This window comes from Octopus bimaculoides, chromosome 13, assembly GCF_001194135.2.
Source record: "Octopus bimaculoides isolate UCB-OBI-ISO-001 chromosome 13, ASM119413v2, whole genome shotgun sequence".
In the NCBI taxonomy this organism is placed as follows: domain Eukaryota; kingdom Metazoa; phylum Mollusca; class Cephalopoda; order Octopoda; family Octopodidae; genus Octopus; species Octopus bimaculoides.
The window spans coordinates 488,249-502,677 of NC_068993.1; the positions used below are offsets into that span (position 1 = coordinate 488,249).

The 14,429-nt window shown below is 37.1% G+C and overlaps 1 protein-coding gene across 4 annotated transcripts in view; it reads right to left on the reverse strand.

The window, feature by feature from the left end:
* Nucleotides 1-14,429, reverse strand: part of LOC106871435 (protein Hook homolog 3) — a 38,871-nt gene that overhangs the window by 21,278 nt on the left and 3,164 nt on the right. For 2 of the 4 annotated variants that reach the window (XM_014917887.2, XM_014917888.2), the window contains exons 2-7: nt 8,599-8,684; nt 4,725-4,797; nt 3,586-3,636; nt 2,175-2,226; nt 1,106-1,251; nt 132-188 (exon numbers count right to left, since the gene is read on the reverse strand). In XM_014917887.2, the coding sequence (XP_014773373.1) occupies nt 132-188; nt 1,106-1,251; nt 2,175-2,226; nt 3,586-3,636; nt 4,725-4,797; nt 8,599-8,684 (465 nt within the window). Of the gene's footprint in view, nt 1-131; nt 189-1,105; nt 1,252-2,174; nt 2,227-2,882; nt 2,974-3,585; nt 3,637-4,724; nt 4,798-8,598; nt 8,685-13,573; nt 13,601-14,429 lie in introns of those variants that run through there. The other 2 variants (XM_052972286.1, XM_014917889.2) reach the window with 2 other exon arrangements.

Below are 14,429 nucleotides of genomic sequence, written 5' to 3' on the forward strand. Positions count from 1 at the left end.
AGAGAGAGAGAGAGAGAGAGAGAGAGAGAGAGAGAGAGAGAGAGAGAGAGATTTTAAGAATAATTTAAGATAAAGCATTTTTAAAAGACACAAACAATTGCAAATAAATGGTAATAATGAAATGTACTTACATCACTAATTGCTGAGAAACTATCATTCATACTGGAGGTACCATCTTCATTAACAACCTAATTACAGAAACCAAATGAATGAGGATCAATAAAAGATGCAGTCATATCATGAATAGGAATATTTAATACATGGAATCAATAATTCTGTATGATGCTGCTTAGCACAGAAAGTCGACGACCAGACTGTAAACAATTGTACCACAGTGTACATAACTGTATCGTTTTCTACCAAATTGTACCATACCCTAACCCTCACTGATGTGGTTTTAACATTAAAAAAACTTCAGGTTATTTCTATACATAATACAAATTGAAGCTGACTTTATCTTGTGTGTATGTGTGTGTGTGTGTATCATACTATGAAGGGCAGTAGTGCCACACAATGGATAACTTGGAACACGACACTCTGTCAACCCATGCATTGTGTGTGTGCTTGTGCACATGAATGCTTGTCTGTGTCTCTGTTAACTGAAATTGAGATATTTTCCCCTGATATCTTAAATAATTAAACTATTATTCTTTTTGACTCTGATAAAAAAATATCCCATCTTCTCCAATGAAACTCACCTGTGGGGCTTGTACCCTCCAAAATGTTAAAATTGAATAATTAGATTTCAATGAAGAACATAAAACTATCTTCACATTGCCAGGTAAATTTAATAAATTAACAATCATTTGGAGAAAGAAAGAGATTCTTTTAAAACCAGGTTTTCAGTAAATAAGATACTTAAACTTCAATTGAAGTTCAGCACTTTACATTCAGGCTGATGCATCAACCATGTCAGTGTCGTTAGTCTCAGAGAACCTGCAAAAAAGTCACATACATCAGCCATATTAATCTCTTTAGTCTAGGAGGACCTCTAAAGGTCATGGCTACCATTTGTCCGCCCCTGTCACTTGAGTTTTCAGGATGGCATACAATTACTGCCCATTTGAATTGAAAGGATTTGTAATAATAATAAAAAAAGGTTTACCTCTTTTAGGAGTTGCATAACCACTTGTTGTACAGATTCCTCCATTTCCATAATTTGGTGTATGTGTGTATTTTCTTCACAATACATTGCACACACAAGAATCAGCTGCAGGAAAGAAACCAATTCTTTCATGCTGCTAGTTTCAGCTAAACGAGAAAGACAGAAATTATGTACTTGGCATTCATTAACAATTGAACAATTAAACTGAAATTCATAATTGTTAGTTAACATTTAGTTAAGAATCATCAATCAGGAAGCTCATAGATAGCCAATTACTGCCCATATAACAAAATTTTTATAAACACTTTTCTAAGATTTGAATAATTTTAGAATTTCTAGCAATAAAATAGCACCAAAAGTCTTGGAATTATTTGACAAATACAACTAAACAAAACTACCAAATCCTTCTTCTCACAGACGTTCCACTGAAACCTGTATCCCACTTGGAAGGAAGCAACCTAAACTCTAACTGTCTTAACCTCACTTAATTAACCCTTGTTTAGCCCTAGGTCTGCCTAGATCTAAGACATTCCACCCATAACCATCACATCGGTATCTATGACTAGATTATCTCACCTGTCCTGTTTTTTATGATTGCAGCATGTGATTTGAGGGAAATTTGGCTGCTATTTCTACCAGGTCGAGAAACCATGTAGAAGCTTTCTCAGCAGAAGATAGGGGTAGGTTTAGACATATAGGAAGACAATAAAAATATTAAAATAAGAGATTTTGTAGAATTATGGAACTACAATATTTGTCCTAAATATTTTTGTAGAAACAATTACATCTTGGGAGAACCATTCTAACCATTTTAAAACACACACACACAAAAAAAAAAACATTGTTAAATTCTTGAGTTTAAAGTGAGTTTAAGTCACAGTTTTTGTCTTATTAAATAGTTAAAATGAATCTTCTATAACGGAGTTACTTCAACACACATACTCAAATCAAGTCAGTAGTTAAACAAGTATAACCGCTAAATCTTGATAAAATTTTGTCTTACAACATTTTCAATGAAATTTTACAGCACAATAACGAAAGAAAATGAAATAAAGAAAATATTTCTTACCAATAGCGTTAATATCTGGCAGGGGAAATCCTCTGTTACGTAAATTTGGTAACTGGAAAGAGAAGGACAGCGATAGTTAGTAATTTGTGATTTAAGGGGAGATATTTAATTATAACGAGTGTTAATATAATGTAATGAAGCCAACATATTTTATTTAGAATTACTTTTACAGTCAAGAGGTGGAAAGAGACTCACTTCAGACTGACGTCAAGTGAAGCTGGACAAGGCGAAGGGGAGACAACCCAAAATTTTAATTACACAAGAATTGAAGAAATGAAAACATTAGCAGAATGACTATCTTAATCTGATCTTTAATGGAAGTAGCAGACATTTTTCAATTCTATTAGAGCTCAAAAGCAAAGTATAATCTTTGTTGTCAATGTTTACCAAGTCCAGAGATTGAAAAATCACTGTGCTGATGATAAAAAGGTTAAGTCGTATACAGTATCTCTTGATAATATCAGAAAGTATAAAACCATACATTTCATTACAATATATACATATGAACCAGTATAGAAGCTTTTATGAGGTCATTCAATATACTAGAAATAGGAGCCATACCTCTTCAAAATCATACACATATTACAATATCATACACATTCAAAAGCCAACATCAGAATTTGTACATAATTGCTTAGCATGCAAGAAACAGAATTCAAATCTCCCTAAAAACAACATCCTACCATCAAGAAAATAGGAAGGACATACTGAAAAAATGTATTCATAAACATCCCTTAAAAGATAGGGTTAGTCCTGGTTGGAACATCTTTCTTTCAAGGTCTGCTCATTGATGGCTGACCTAGGGTTAAGCAAAAGAAATTCTACAATTTGTAGAAATAATGAAGGACAGAATGAAAAACATTTCTTCAAAGAATATTTTACATAGAACTGTACAAATACACCCTATAAAACTGTACAATTATTCATATAAAACTACAGTTATTCCATATAAAACTGTGCAGATATTCATATTAAACTCTAAGGTTATTCCATATAAAACTGTGCAGATATTCATATTAAACTCTAAGGTTATTCCATATATTTGATATTAGATAAAACTACATCATTTTTTACAAATTCTATTTATAATGAGTTGACATGGAAGTCCCTATGTGGCTACTTGACTTGCTAGAAATAGCAGACAAGTCTTTAACTGCTGTCTTGAAAAAAAAAGTATGATAGTCCTTGATACACTATGTCACAAACAAAAGACAAGATGGTCACGGATGGAACGTCTTCAATTACAGGTCAAAGTCAGTCGGCAGAGTTGCCCTAGGGGTAAATAACTTCTAGTTCTATTGAAATGGTAAATATCAGAATATTTCTGACCACTCAGGTCATTTGACATAAAACAACAGTAGAAGGTAAGAACAGAATAAATGTTGTTAAAATGTGTGAAATAATTACTTACACTGGAAAAAAACTCTTGGACTCTGCTCAGAATCTTTTGTAAATTTGCTGCCTGAAAAGTTAAACAGAAAATATTAACACAGGTATCAGCTGAGGTTAAAAAGTTTGCCTCACAACTTCACAGATTTGGGTGAATGTTTCTTGGGAGTGGAATTTGGCAGAAGCATAAAACAATACAAATCCTAAAGTAAAAACAATCCCTAATTTAGCATAATTTACCTTATAAGTATTTTTCATGTAACTAGAATCCCACTCAAAGGTTTAACCTTTTTGACAATGTCTCCTTCTTTCTGATTAAAGGTTAGACATTCAGGAATGACATCAAACTGATAGGTCTTCCTTCGTTTTAATATTTATAAAAACCAGGGTGGTGCACCAGCAGAACTGTTGGTGCATTGGGCCAAATGCCTAGCAGCATTTCATCAAACGTTTGGTTACTGAGTTCAAATTCTGCCAAGGGTGATTTTGCCTTTCGTCCTTTCAGGGTCGATAAAATTAGTTGAACACTGGGGTTGATGTAATCATCTTACTCCCACCCCTCATATTGCTGGCCTTGTGCCGAAATTTGAAATCAATATTTATATAAACCTGTAGTGTATATAGGATTATAATGGACCCTTCCACTGAGATTGATGTAGGAGCATCCAGTTGTTCAATCAACAGAACTCATTGAATTAACAACATGCAAAGTAGCTGAGTATCCCACAGACACATTTATTCTCAATGGAATCCCAGAGTAGAATCGGTGTGACAGTGTAACAAGGAGTAGCATTGAATTAGAGGGAGAGTCCATCTGACAGGCTTCTACACACTGCTTTGGACTGCCCCAAAGCTAGGGTAAAACACCATGCCTAAGTTGTCATGAAGTTGGATTGAACCTAGCATGGCTTGGTTGGGAAGCAAACTTCTTAACTTGGCTACGCCTGCAAGCATTGTATGTGTGTGTGTGTGTGTGTACAGAGATAACTGTACAGCAGCAATTGTAGTAGTAGTAGTAGTGATGGTGACAGTAGTTGTATATAGTAGTGGTGGTAGTTGGAAGGGGTAGAAATAGTGATGGTGGTAGCGCAAGAAGTGGTGGTAAAAGAAGAAAGCTGAATGCAAAGTAAATAAAAAAAGAATAAAAAAGTGAAAAGTTACCCGTTGTTTTCTATTGTTTCCTGGATCCGAATACATGGACATCAGCCACTGGTCATGGAAGAATTTGGGGTCACTAGGAGAGAAAAACAGAGAGAGAGAGAGAGAGAGGGAAACATTCAGATAACCTGGATGATTTAATCTATATATACATATATATATATATATATATACACATACAACACTAGTATAAACAGAAATCTTAATAATACTACCACGTTTATCAACACGTGTAATTCCAAAATATGTAGAGTAGTTTCTACACTTGTTGCCTCTGTGTGTGTGTGTGTGTGTGCGCGTGCGTGTGTGTGTGTGTGTGTGCATTCTACACGATTTGATCTTGGGAAGAAATTCACTAGCTTCATTACTATTAAGTTTGGTCATGGGTGGCAAGTCTAAAATGTAAATTCATTAAAAAGTGAATGGGGCTGAAGGAAGAAAGCAGCGGGAAATAATTCTGTTTTGGAACAACTGTGAACTTGCTTCAGTCTTATGAAACCTCATCTGTGTTCCGAGCTGACTGAGAGACATGCTCTAACAAGCAGTCAACAGTCTCCCAAGATGACTGGCAAAATGTTTGGTTCAGTCAGAAAATCCTCAAACTGACAGCTGGATATTATTTAAGGGACATATATAATAATTACACGGAGTCTTAACAATGAATTGGGCAGACAAATACACAATGAAACCTTCAGGACTTACACATATACGAGATAGTACCACTAGGTACCATACACACACACATTACTATATAGAATAGGGGAGGACTTTAGCACCACTGGGCACTGTAGATATTGCACAGAGTAACCTCAGGTGAAACTGTCATCTATTCTGAGGGGGAGGACAAAATACACGGCAGTGGGAGTAGTGGGAGTAGCTTTTCTGATGTCCAAAGCTGCTGAATCGGCACTCATGGGATGGAAACTGGTGAATGAGAGAATCATCACAGCCAGATTTTTATTCCAGAGTCATTAAACTAACAGTCATCCACGTGTATGCACCCACAACGGATGCAGAGGATGAGGTGAAAGACACCATCTGTGAACAGCTGCAAACTGTAGTCGAGAATGTGCACAAACAGGATGTGGTTATAATGGCTGGAGATATGAATGCCAAGGTTGGAGCCAATAATAAGGAGAATGAGAGAATAATGGGTAAACATGGAATAGGAATCATCAACAGAGATGGCGAAAGGCTCCTAGAATTCTGCAGGATGAATGATCTCATCTTTACTGGAACTATATTCCCACACAAGGACATTCACAAAAACACCTGGACCTCTCCAGATAAAAAAGAACAACAAATCAAATTGACCAGACACACTCATCAAATGTAAAAGACACCCGGGCCATGAGAAGTGCTGATGTTGCAAGGGATCATCAGCTTGTAAGGTCACAAGTGAAGTTCGAAACTTCGAAATGTTTGAATTTGCCCAAAATCTGACTTGCATCTGGTGTCATCTCACTCATATTGGGCATCAGTGTTCTGGGGTATGGCAAGGTCTTCAGTGGTCCAATCGGTTAGTGCTGTCTCCAGTTCCTGGGCCACAGCTGCTTTGGCCATCCTGTGGAGTATCTCACTAACGAGGGTGTAGCTGAAGGAGACTGAGGAGGAAAGACAGGCAAACAGAGCCAGGCCCAATGGGGAGCAGAGACCAAGGCCACCAAAGTGGACAGGCTGTTTAGCCTGTTGCCAGTTGGCACTGTCAAAACTAACATTGTAGATCAGCTCAGCACAGTGCCAGGGGGTGTTATCAATATCAACGAGGTAGTCTCTGAGAGGGTGACATGGTGCACTGCATAGCAAAGAAAAAAAAAAAAAGGGAGCTTGGGTAGCACAAAACATTTCCTCAAGAGGAAGAGCACAGGTGAATGTCAGTAAGGCACAAGCTGTCAGTCATCCTGGACAAGACCACAAGCTTGGTCTTCAGGAACTCCATTATGGCTTTCAGGAGAATTGGGGGAGCCAAGAATGCAGATGGCATCCTTTGGTGTCAGCTGAGCCCCTGTCAAGACAGACTGGGTGCTGAATAGGACATCCTGAAATTCAACCTCACCATAGCTCACATTTATCACCTCCAACTTGGACAGGATTGTCTCAAGCCTGAGAAGCTTTAGGGCTGGGATAACCTGCTGAAGATCCCGGAGTCGCATCATCCAGGTACTAGACATTGAAGGATGACTAGACTGACTAGCCAATATCAACAACAGACAATGTGAAAAGGAGCAGACCAACAGGACCACCATATGGGACACCTGGGAAAGAAGTGGTCCTGCTGTCAGCAGCTATGACTGAGCTGAGATGGATGTCAGTGGGTGTAATGAGGGGGTAGATCTTAGACATATCTTCAGGACAAGGTCATGCCTAATGCTGTTGAAGGCATTCCTGAAATCCCGCTTCAGTAGGAAGCAAGGTGATGAGGGAGATATGTGCTGTGTGTAGTGTCTGGCAGCATGGGCAGCAAATAAACCTCATATCAGAATGGGAATCAAACAACAACAAAGACTTCCTATGATCAAATAAGCTTGTCAAGGTTAATTATTGGGGAGGATTAATTTAGCAAGTTGTTAATCAGATCAACAAAGGCTAAAACATTTTCATATATAATGACATTCTTCTTGTTAATTGATTAGTCTATCAGCAATTTGTTAATTAGAAGTGGATTTTGTTGTTGTTGGTTACTCCTTGTTCAGGTCTGATTGAACAAACTTAAGATCAAAGGTGGGATCCAACCATGACTTTCTCCCTATTTTATGAGGTCTGCATGTAAGATAACATTATCTAATAAGTCCTTTCTTGTTTACAATAATGCCATGTGATTTGAAATAGATTTGACTGCTATTTCTAGTGACCACATACAGGCTCTATGGTCTACTTTGTATATAATGTTGGCCATGATAACAAGATTGTATTTTAATATGTGTTGATGACAAAATACTAGGCTGTCTACCATTATTAGTTTAATTAATTACTGATGAACTAATCAGTGTATTTTGGATAATGGATTAACACATATCAGCAATGATGACTCGAATTTGTGGTTATGCTCTTTCGCACATCAAAATTGTTTGCTTTCCTTTAAACAGATGCTGGATTGGTAACGATTCTAGGCTCTAATTAAGTCAGAGCATACAACTGAAGCATGGTGTGCATATACCACCTTCTTTCAAAATGTCTTTCATAAAAATAAAACAGAATAATATTGAAATACGATTTTGTTGTATGCCTCCACATACATCCATGGTGGAAGTGGATTTATGAGAGGCAAACCACTTCCTAAACCCATTTCATCTCACAATTGGGTCCCCCACCATGCTGATGTCATCTCATATAGCTCCTAAGGTCTGCAAGGGTCTCACAAGTCAACCCATCCACTCACAGGGCACAGCCAGGCCATCTGGACATTGGAATTTGTGATTCTGCAGGCTGACATCCATTCTCTCTCAGACAGTTATCATTACATCATCATCACCATAAAAGTAAATTGAAATGACATAAAATAATTAATTATATCCAGTAATTATGGTTTCTAATATAGGACACAGGATCATAAACTGAATGAAAGGGATGGGCAAGTTGAATAAATTGACTCAGTACTTCACTGGTCATTTATTTTACTGACCCCAGAAGAATGAAAGTTAAAGTTGACCTCAAAGGGTGTACCATAAGGCGTTTTCTCTGAAGTTGTAACAATTCTGCCATAATTACACGTGAACACATGACCATCTTTCATTAAACAATTTTAATTAGCACCAAGAAAACTATTGTAATTGTCATCGTTATTTTAGTATTTTCTCTATGCTAAGTGGAACTTACTGCACACGAGTGTCACTCAGCTGAGTGAATGGTGAAAACAAAAACAAAGAGTGGAACTTACATTTTATTTAAGATTTGCGACATGGCAATTCCCGTGCTTAATTCTTCCGTGTTGTGGTATGGAGCTTCAATATTGAACGTGTCAAGCTGAGGAGGAGACAAAATATTCAAGGATTAAAAAGAAAATAACAAAAATCTCCAAGGCATGCCGGCATGGGATGCAGGACGTAAAATGATGATGATGATGATACACATCCATGTTTATGCAGACAATCAAGCTTGGCATAGTCTTCTGATTTGCCAGCACCTGTCAAACTGTCCAACCCATGCCAGTATGGTAAATGGATGTTAAATGATGACTGCGATCACACACACATTATTATCCTCAATTTATGCCAGTTGTTTCTTCTTCTTCTTCTTCTTCTTTCCATGCTGGCCTCCCCTGGTCTTTTCTAGTCACTCTGTCACGGTCCATATGTTATCCAGTTCACACAACAGCAACAACAGAGAGAAACATTCACACAAGCACATGTATAGAGCTCACCCTAACAATGAATTTTGAACAGTTTATGTCCATCAAATTCATTCACAAGGTATTAATTGGTTCAGGGCTATAGTAGAAGACACTTAGACAAGGCGCTGTGCAGGGGGATCGAACCTGAAACCACAGGAGCCATGCCTGTCTGTTTACTCATCTCATTTTTCCCCCCTCTGCTGACATATCTACTGAGTTCTCCCAAAGGCACAAAACGTCAACATTTTTTTTCAAGGAGAGAGGGCAGAGTCAATTAAAATTACTTTTGGTTCCTGACATATTTATTCAGACCTATATTGCATGGTGAGTTTTACAAGTGACTGTTCTTTGCTAGCACAAATGCTGTTCCCATCACAAAGCACTCCATTGTTAGCTATTTATTCTTAAGCTAAATATAACAAACAATTGAAGGAAACAATACAATTATTTGAATGTCATAACTATATGTCATAGTTATATGTACATAAACCTATGAAAGCCAGAAATTCCTCACGGGTAAAGACAGATTTAATAACTCCTTCACCACACTGACTATTTCCAATTCCTACTTTTTAAAGTTTAAAATAGTTTTTCCTTGTAATGTAATCTCATACTAAAAAGATTAAAATGTCTGCATCTTAAAAATGTCACATGACTTGGAAAAAAAAAAGAGATTATTTTAGAATGAAACTAATGTATATTTTACAAACAGAGATTTATAAAACATGAACTTTAACCAGGTGTATCACCAAGTTGAGAATTTAAACATTTTTAAGGGGAGGTGTGAGAGGAGAAAAAAATTAAAATTTATGGGGGGAAAAAAAAACTAAAAAAACACAAACTATTTGATGACGTGTGCAAATGGTTACATTTCTCACAACTAGGAACAAACTGGACAATAAAAAACCATCACCATCATCATCATTATAATCTTATATCCAGATTTTAGCGACGAGAGAAGTTAGATAGATTATCAGTCCAAGTGAATTGTTATCCAGAGTCACAGTCCTCAGCCACAATTTAACCTCGATCCAGCAGACTTAGGACTGATCCTCTTCTGCACATAGTCATCGTTTTGTCTGTTTTTTTTTCAGACATAATATAAAATATATCCTTCATTTTATTTTTTAAAGCTAGTAATGTGTGATCTAAAAGAGATTCAGCTTGTGTTTCTAGCAGTTTATAGAGACAGCCTCCTCTATAAGTTCCTTGTTGATAGATTCATGGACTATATCTTGTATAAAGGACAAAATGCCAAAATTCTTCAAGGTTGTTAATACTAATAATAGATTATCAACAGATTAGTGCTGCCACAAACTGCTGCATTCATGACTAAGTGAAACATATGTTTAGTTAAACACACTTCAATGTCCAATAAAAGTGGGTCACTTTCAATTCTTTCCCCGCTTCTCAAAACCAGTTTTCGCTCTCAAATAACAACGGCTGTTTCATTTACTTAAGGTTATTAATGTTTCTGGGAAATATAAATGAACATCACAACTTCTCAATTCATCCTCAATAACAAGGAGACATCTTCTAAGTGGTTGCTTGACTTCGTAAAAATAGCAACCAAATCCCCCTCAAACCACACCCTACTATCTTAATATAGGACATTTTGGATGATGTACTCCAAGATATACTATGTTAAAAAAAATGGAACAATCAAACTATGGAATGCCTGTGATCATTGTAAATCAACATAACCAGGGTAGATCATTGGGTTAAACGATAACATCTGAGTCTTATTTGTAAGAAATCATACTTAAATTTCATCTTCTAATCATCATCATCATCATCATCATCATTTAATGTCTGTTGTCCATGCTGGCATGGGTTGGACAGTTTGACCAGAGATGGCAAGCTGGGGAGATGCACCAGGCTTCAGTCTGATTTGGCATGGTTTCTATGGCTGGATGCCCTTCCTAATGCCAACCATTTTACAGTGACACAGAATACCTATCACTTTCTATCTCTCTACAAGTAAATTAATGGATAGTTTTCGCTTCTCTCTCTCATAAATATTAATCTTTATAATTGATTATAAATATAGAAACAATAAAAAGAGTTGAAGAAACCAAGTGGGATTTCTGACATTTTAAAGAAAATCTGTTGGAACAGGAAAAACATTTTTCTTTTAAAAAAAAAAAAACTGTTTATTCTCTTTGATGATGGTCTTTGACCAAAACAATACAATCTTCATCTCCATCCAGCATAACAAATTTATTCCAATTTCTAAACTTTGGTTCTAAAAATACAATTGTCCAAAAACAGTCTTAATGACAGATCTGTCTGGTGGATGAGGAGTGACTTGGGACAACAACACAATGGAGTGATCATAGGTGTTTTTGGTGTGCTAGAGATGGTCCAGGGCTGAACAAGAGAGGATGGTCATGGCTCTCACACACTTGGTCTGGGTGGATTGGGGCTGACCTGGTGCTAAACAACAATGATAAGACAGAATGGTCATATCATAAATCTGTTTAGTAGATAGACCTGGCATTTGTCAACATAGACAAAATACACAGAACTTTTCCAATTCCAAACTGTTACCATTGACGTTTAGTCTGATATCTGTGGGGAGAATGTCAGTATGGAAGCACAAAGGTTTGGGTAAATGGTCTCGTGTAAGGTTTATTAGAAGGACAGGAATTGTGGTAGTGGTGGTGGTAGTGGTGGTAAAGAGAAGATAGAGCATTTTAATGTACCAGTGGCTGTAATGTTGGTCAGTGAAGGTTTGCCTGAATATAACAGTGTGAATGAGAGAAAAGGAAAGAGAGAGAGAGATGACTGTACCAGTCTCTGTAGTGTGTTGGTCAGTGCTGATTTGTTTGTAAATATAACAGGGGAGAGAGAGAGAGAGAGAGAGAGAGAGAGAGAGAGAGAGAGAAGGCACAGTGTTTGCGTAGTGTTATGTTGGTCAGTGAAGGTTTACCTATTTTGGTGATGTGTAATAGCTTCACTGTCTCAGAGAAGTGGGTAAACATTCTAATGTAGGTTATACTTGTGGCTTACGAAGAGTAAATAACTCTTCACAGCTGAAGAACAACTTGACTTTTCAGATGCTCAACCGGATACAGATGTGTGTTTTCTTCTATTCAGTTTATTGTAATTTTCTGTCCCTTTAGCAAATAATTATTTCTATGTTATTACTTTAACCAAGACATGGTAAAATTTCAAAATCTTGAATCTGTTCTAGTTGCAAACTTGTGAAGTTCTTGGATTGATTCCTCACCATTTAATGTCAGTCCAACCCATGCTGACATGGGTTGAATGGTTTGACAGGAGCTGGCAAGGTCGGAAGCTGCACCAGGCTCCAACTGTCTGTTTTGGCATGGTTTTTATAGTGGGATGTCCTTCTTGATGTCAACCACTTTATAGAGTGGACTGGGTGCTTTTTATGGGGCACAAGCACTGGTGAGGTCTGTCTTTTTTTTAATTCTAAAATTAAAACAAAGTTCTTTACTGGACACTTCCCTCATTGGTTGTGAATTCAAAGAATAATGATAAAAGACAGACTAATAAGTCCTTCATCTTGTTTATTCCAAAGTTTGTGCTTTTAACTCTGGTTCTACTGATATATGGTATGACCAACATACTCAGCAGAGCTTGCAGTTCCAATTAGCCGAAAATTCTGTTAATCTTCATTTCTATGTCAATAAATGTAAATCACTGCCATCATGATAATACAACCAAACACTGATGTACCCCCTCCACCTACCCTTACACTCCTCTACCTCCTCCATATAAATATTTCTTTCTTTATTGCCCACAGGGGTCTAAACATAGAGGGGGCAAACAAGGACAGGCAAAGGGATTAAGTCAATTACATTAACCCCAGTGCATAACTGGTATTTATTTAATCGACCCCTAAAGGATGAAAGGCAAAGTCGACCTTGGCAGAATTTGAACTCAGAACGTAATGGCAGTCAAAATACTGCAAAGCATTTTGCCCAGCATTCTAACGATTCTGCTAGCTCGCCATCCTCCATATAAATTATTGATGTCTTACTATATGATAATGTTCTCATTAAGAATTCATGTTAATCCTGATCCTCGCCTAAAAAACAAAACAAAATACTAATCTTCTTCTTGCTGCTGCTGCTGCTGTTGTCTACCAGTTATACCTCCACACCCATTTCTGATGGTTTAGGACAGCTTCCTCCTCCTCCTGATGGCCAATCCTGCTGAAACAAGCTTCTCTCTCTTCCTGAGGCAGGAATTGGACCATCATTTATTTATAACTTCAGCCTATGTTTTGCTCTAATTCTTCCATCATCACTGCAACAACAGCAACAACAGCAACAACAGCAACAATAACCAATCATGATAGAACAACAGTCAAACGCAACCAGAGGGAGATTATTTAATGGCATTGCATGTGTGTGATCAAAGCCGTTGGCACAATGCCTCTATGCTATAATGATTCGGAAGAGCCACTCTCAGAAATGATTTGTCCTTAATCTAACATTAAACCATAACATCACTTTAAAACAAAACCCAAACAAACAAGGTGCTGGCTTACTGTAAATGTCATTGTTGTTCTTAATGTTGTTGCTGTCATAGGAAGATGTGTTCTATGAGAAATAGAGAATTGAAGGGTTTAGAGATGGAATTATAATCTGCAGAGAAGAATGACACAAATACTATAATATCAGAGGTAAGATGATCAAAATAAGATTATATAAAACTAGCTTAAATAGCCAGACTCCATGCAGACTTTTAGCCTAGATTCATTAGTGGAGCTGGGCTAATTGGGCTTGTGGATCAAAACATGACTATAATGACTACATGCCCTGGTGGTGTTTGATCAGAGGTTAGAGGCAGATGAGAATTTATTCTGGAGTGCAATCATTCCCAGTCCCTAAGTTGAATTACAACTGTAGGCCAGTTTGTCCCAAGGTTCTTATCTTGACGCAAAATTAATGAAATGAATGTCTCAGATTTTTTTCTTCAGGAAAAAGTTGAAAGAGAAATTGAAGAAACAGTAGAATTTTACAAAAAAGAATGGCTGCAACTATAAGAAATGCAAGATCTGGGAGCTTCTTATGTGAATAGGAAGTGGTAAAAGGGGGGGCTCTATATTCAAGGGCTATAGTAGAAGACCCGTTATGCAAAATGCTACACAATGAAACCAAATGCAAGACCATATGTTTGGGAAGCAAGCCTCTTAACCACACACACATGGTAAGGCTACGATCAGAGTATTAAATCTATTTCACAAGGTTTCTACATACCCCACCCCCATCCTCCCTTGTTTTCAACAATGTTGCTACAGAAAGAGAGATTTGACATCTCAGTCCAGCACCAAACTGTGTCTCCTCCACATTGGGGCATGGCTGTGTGTGCGAAAGTAATTATAGTTATATAAGAATATATAT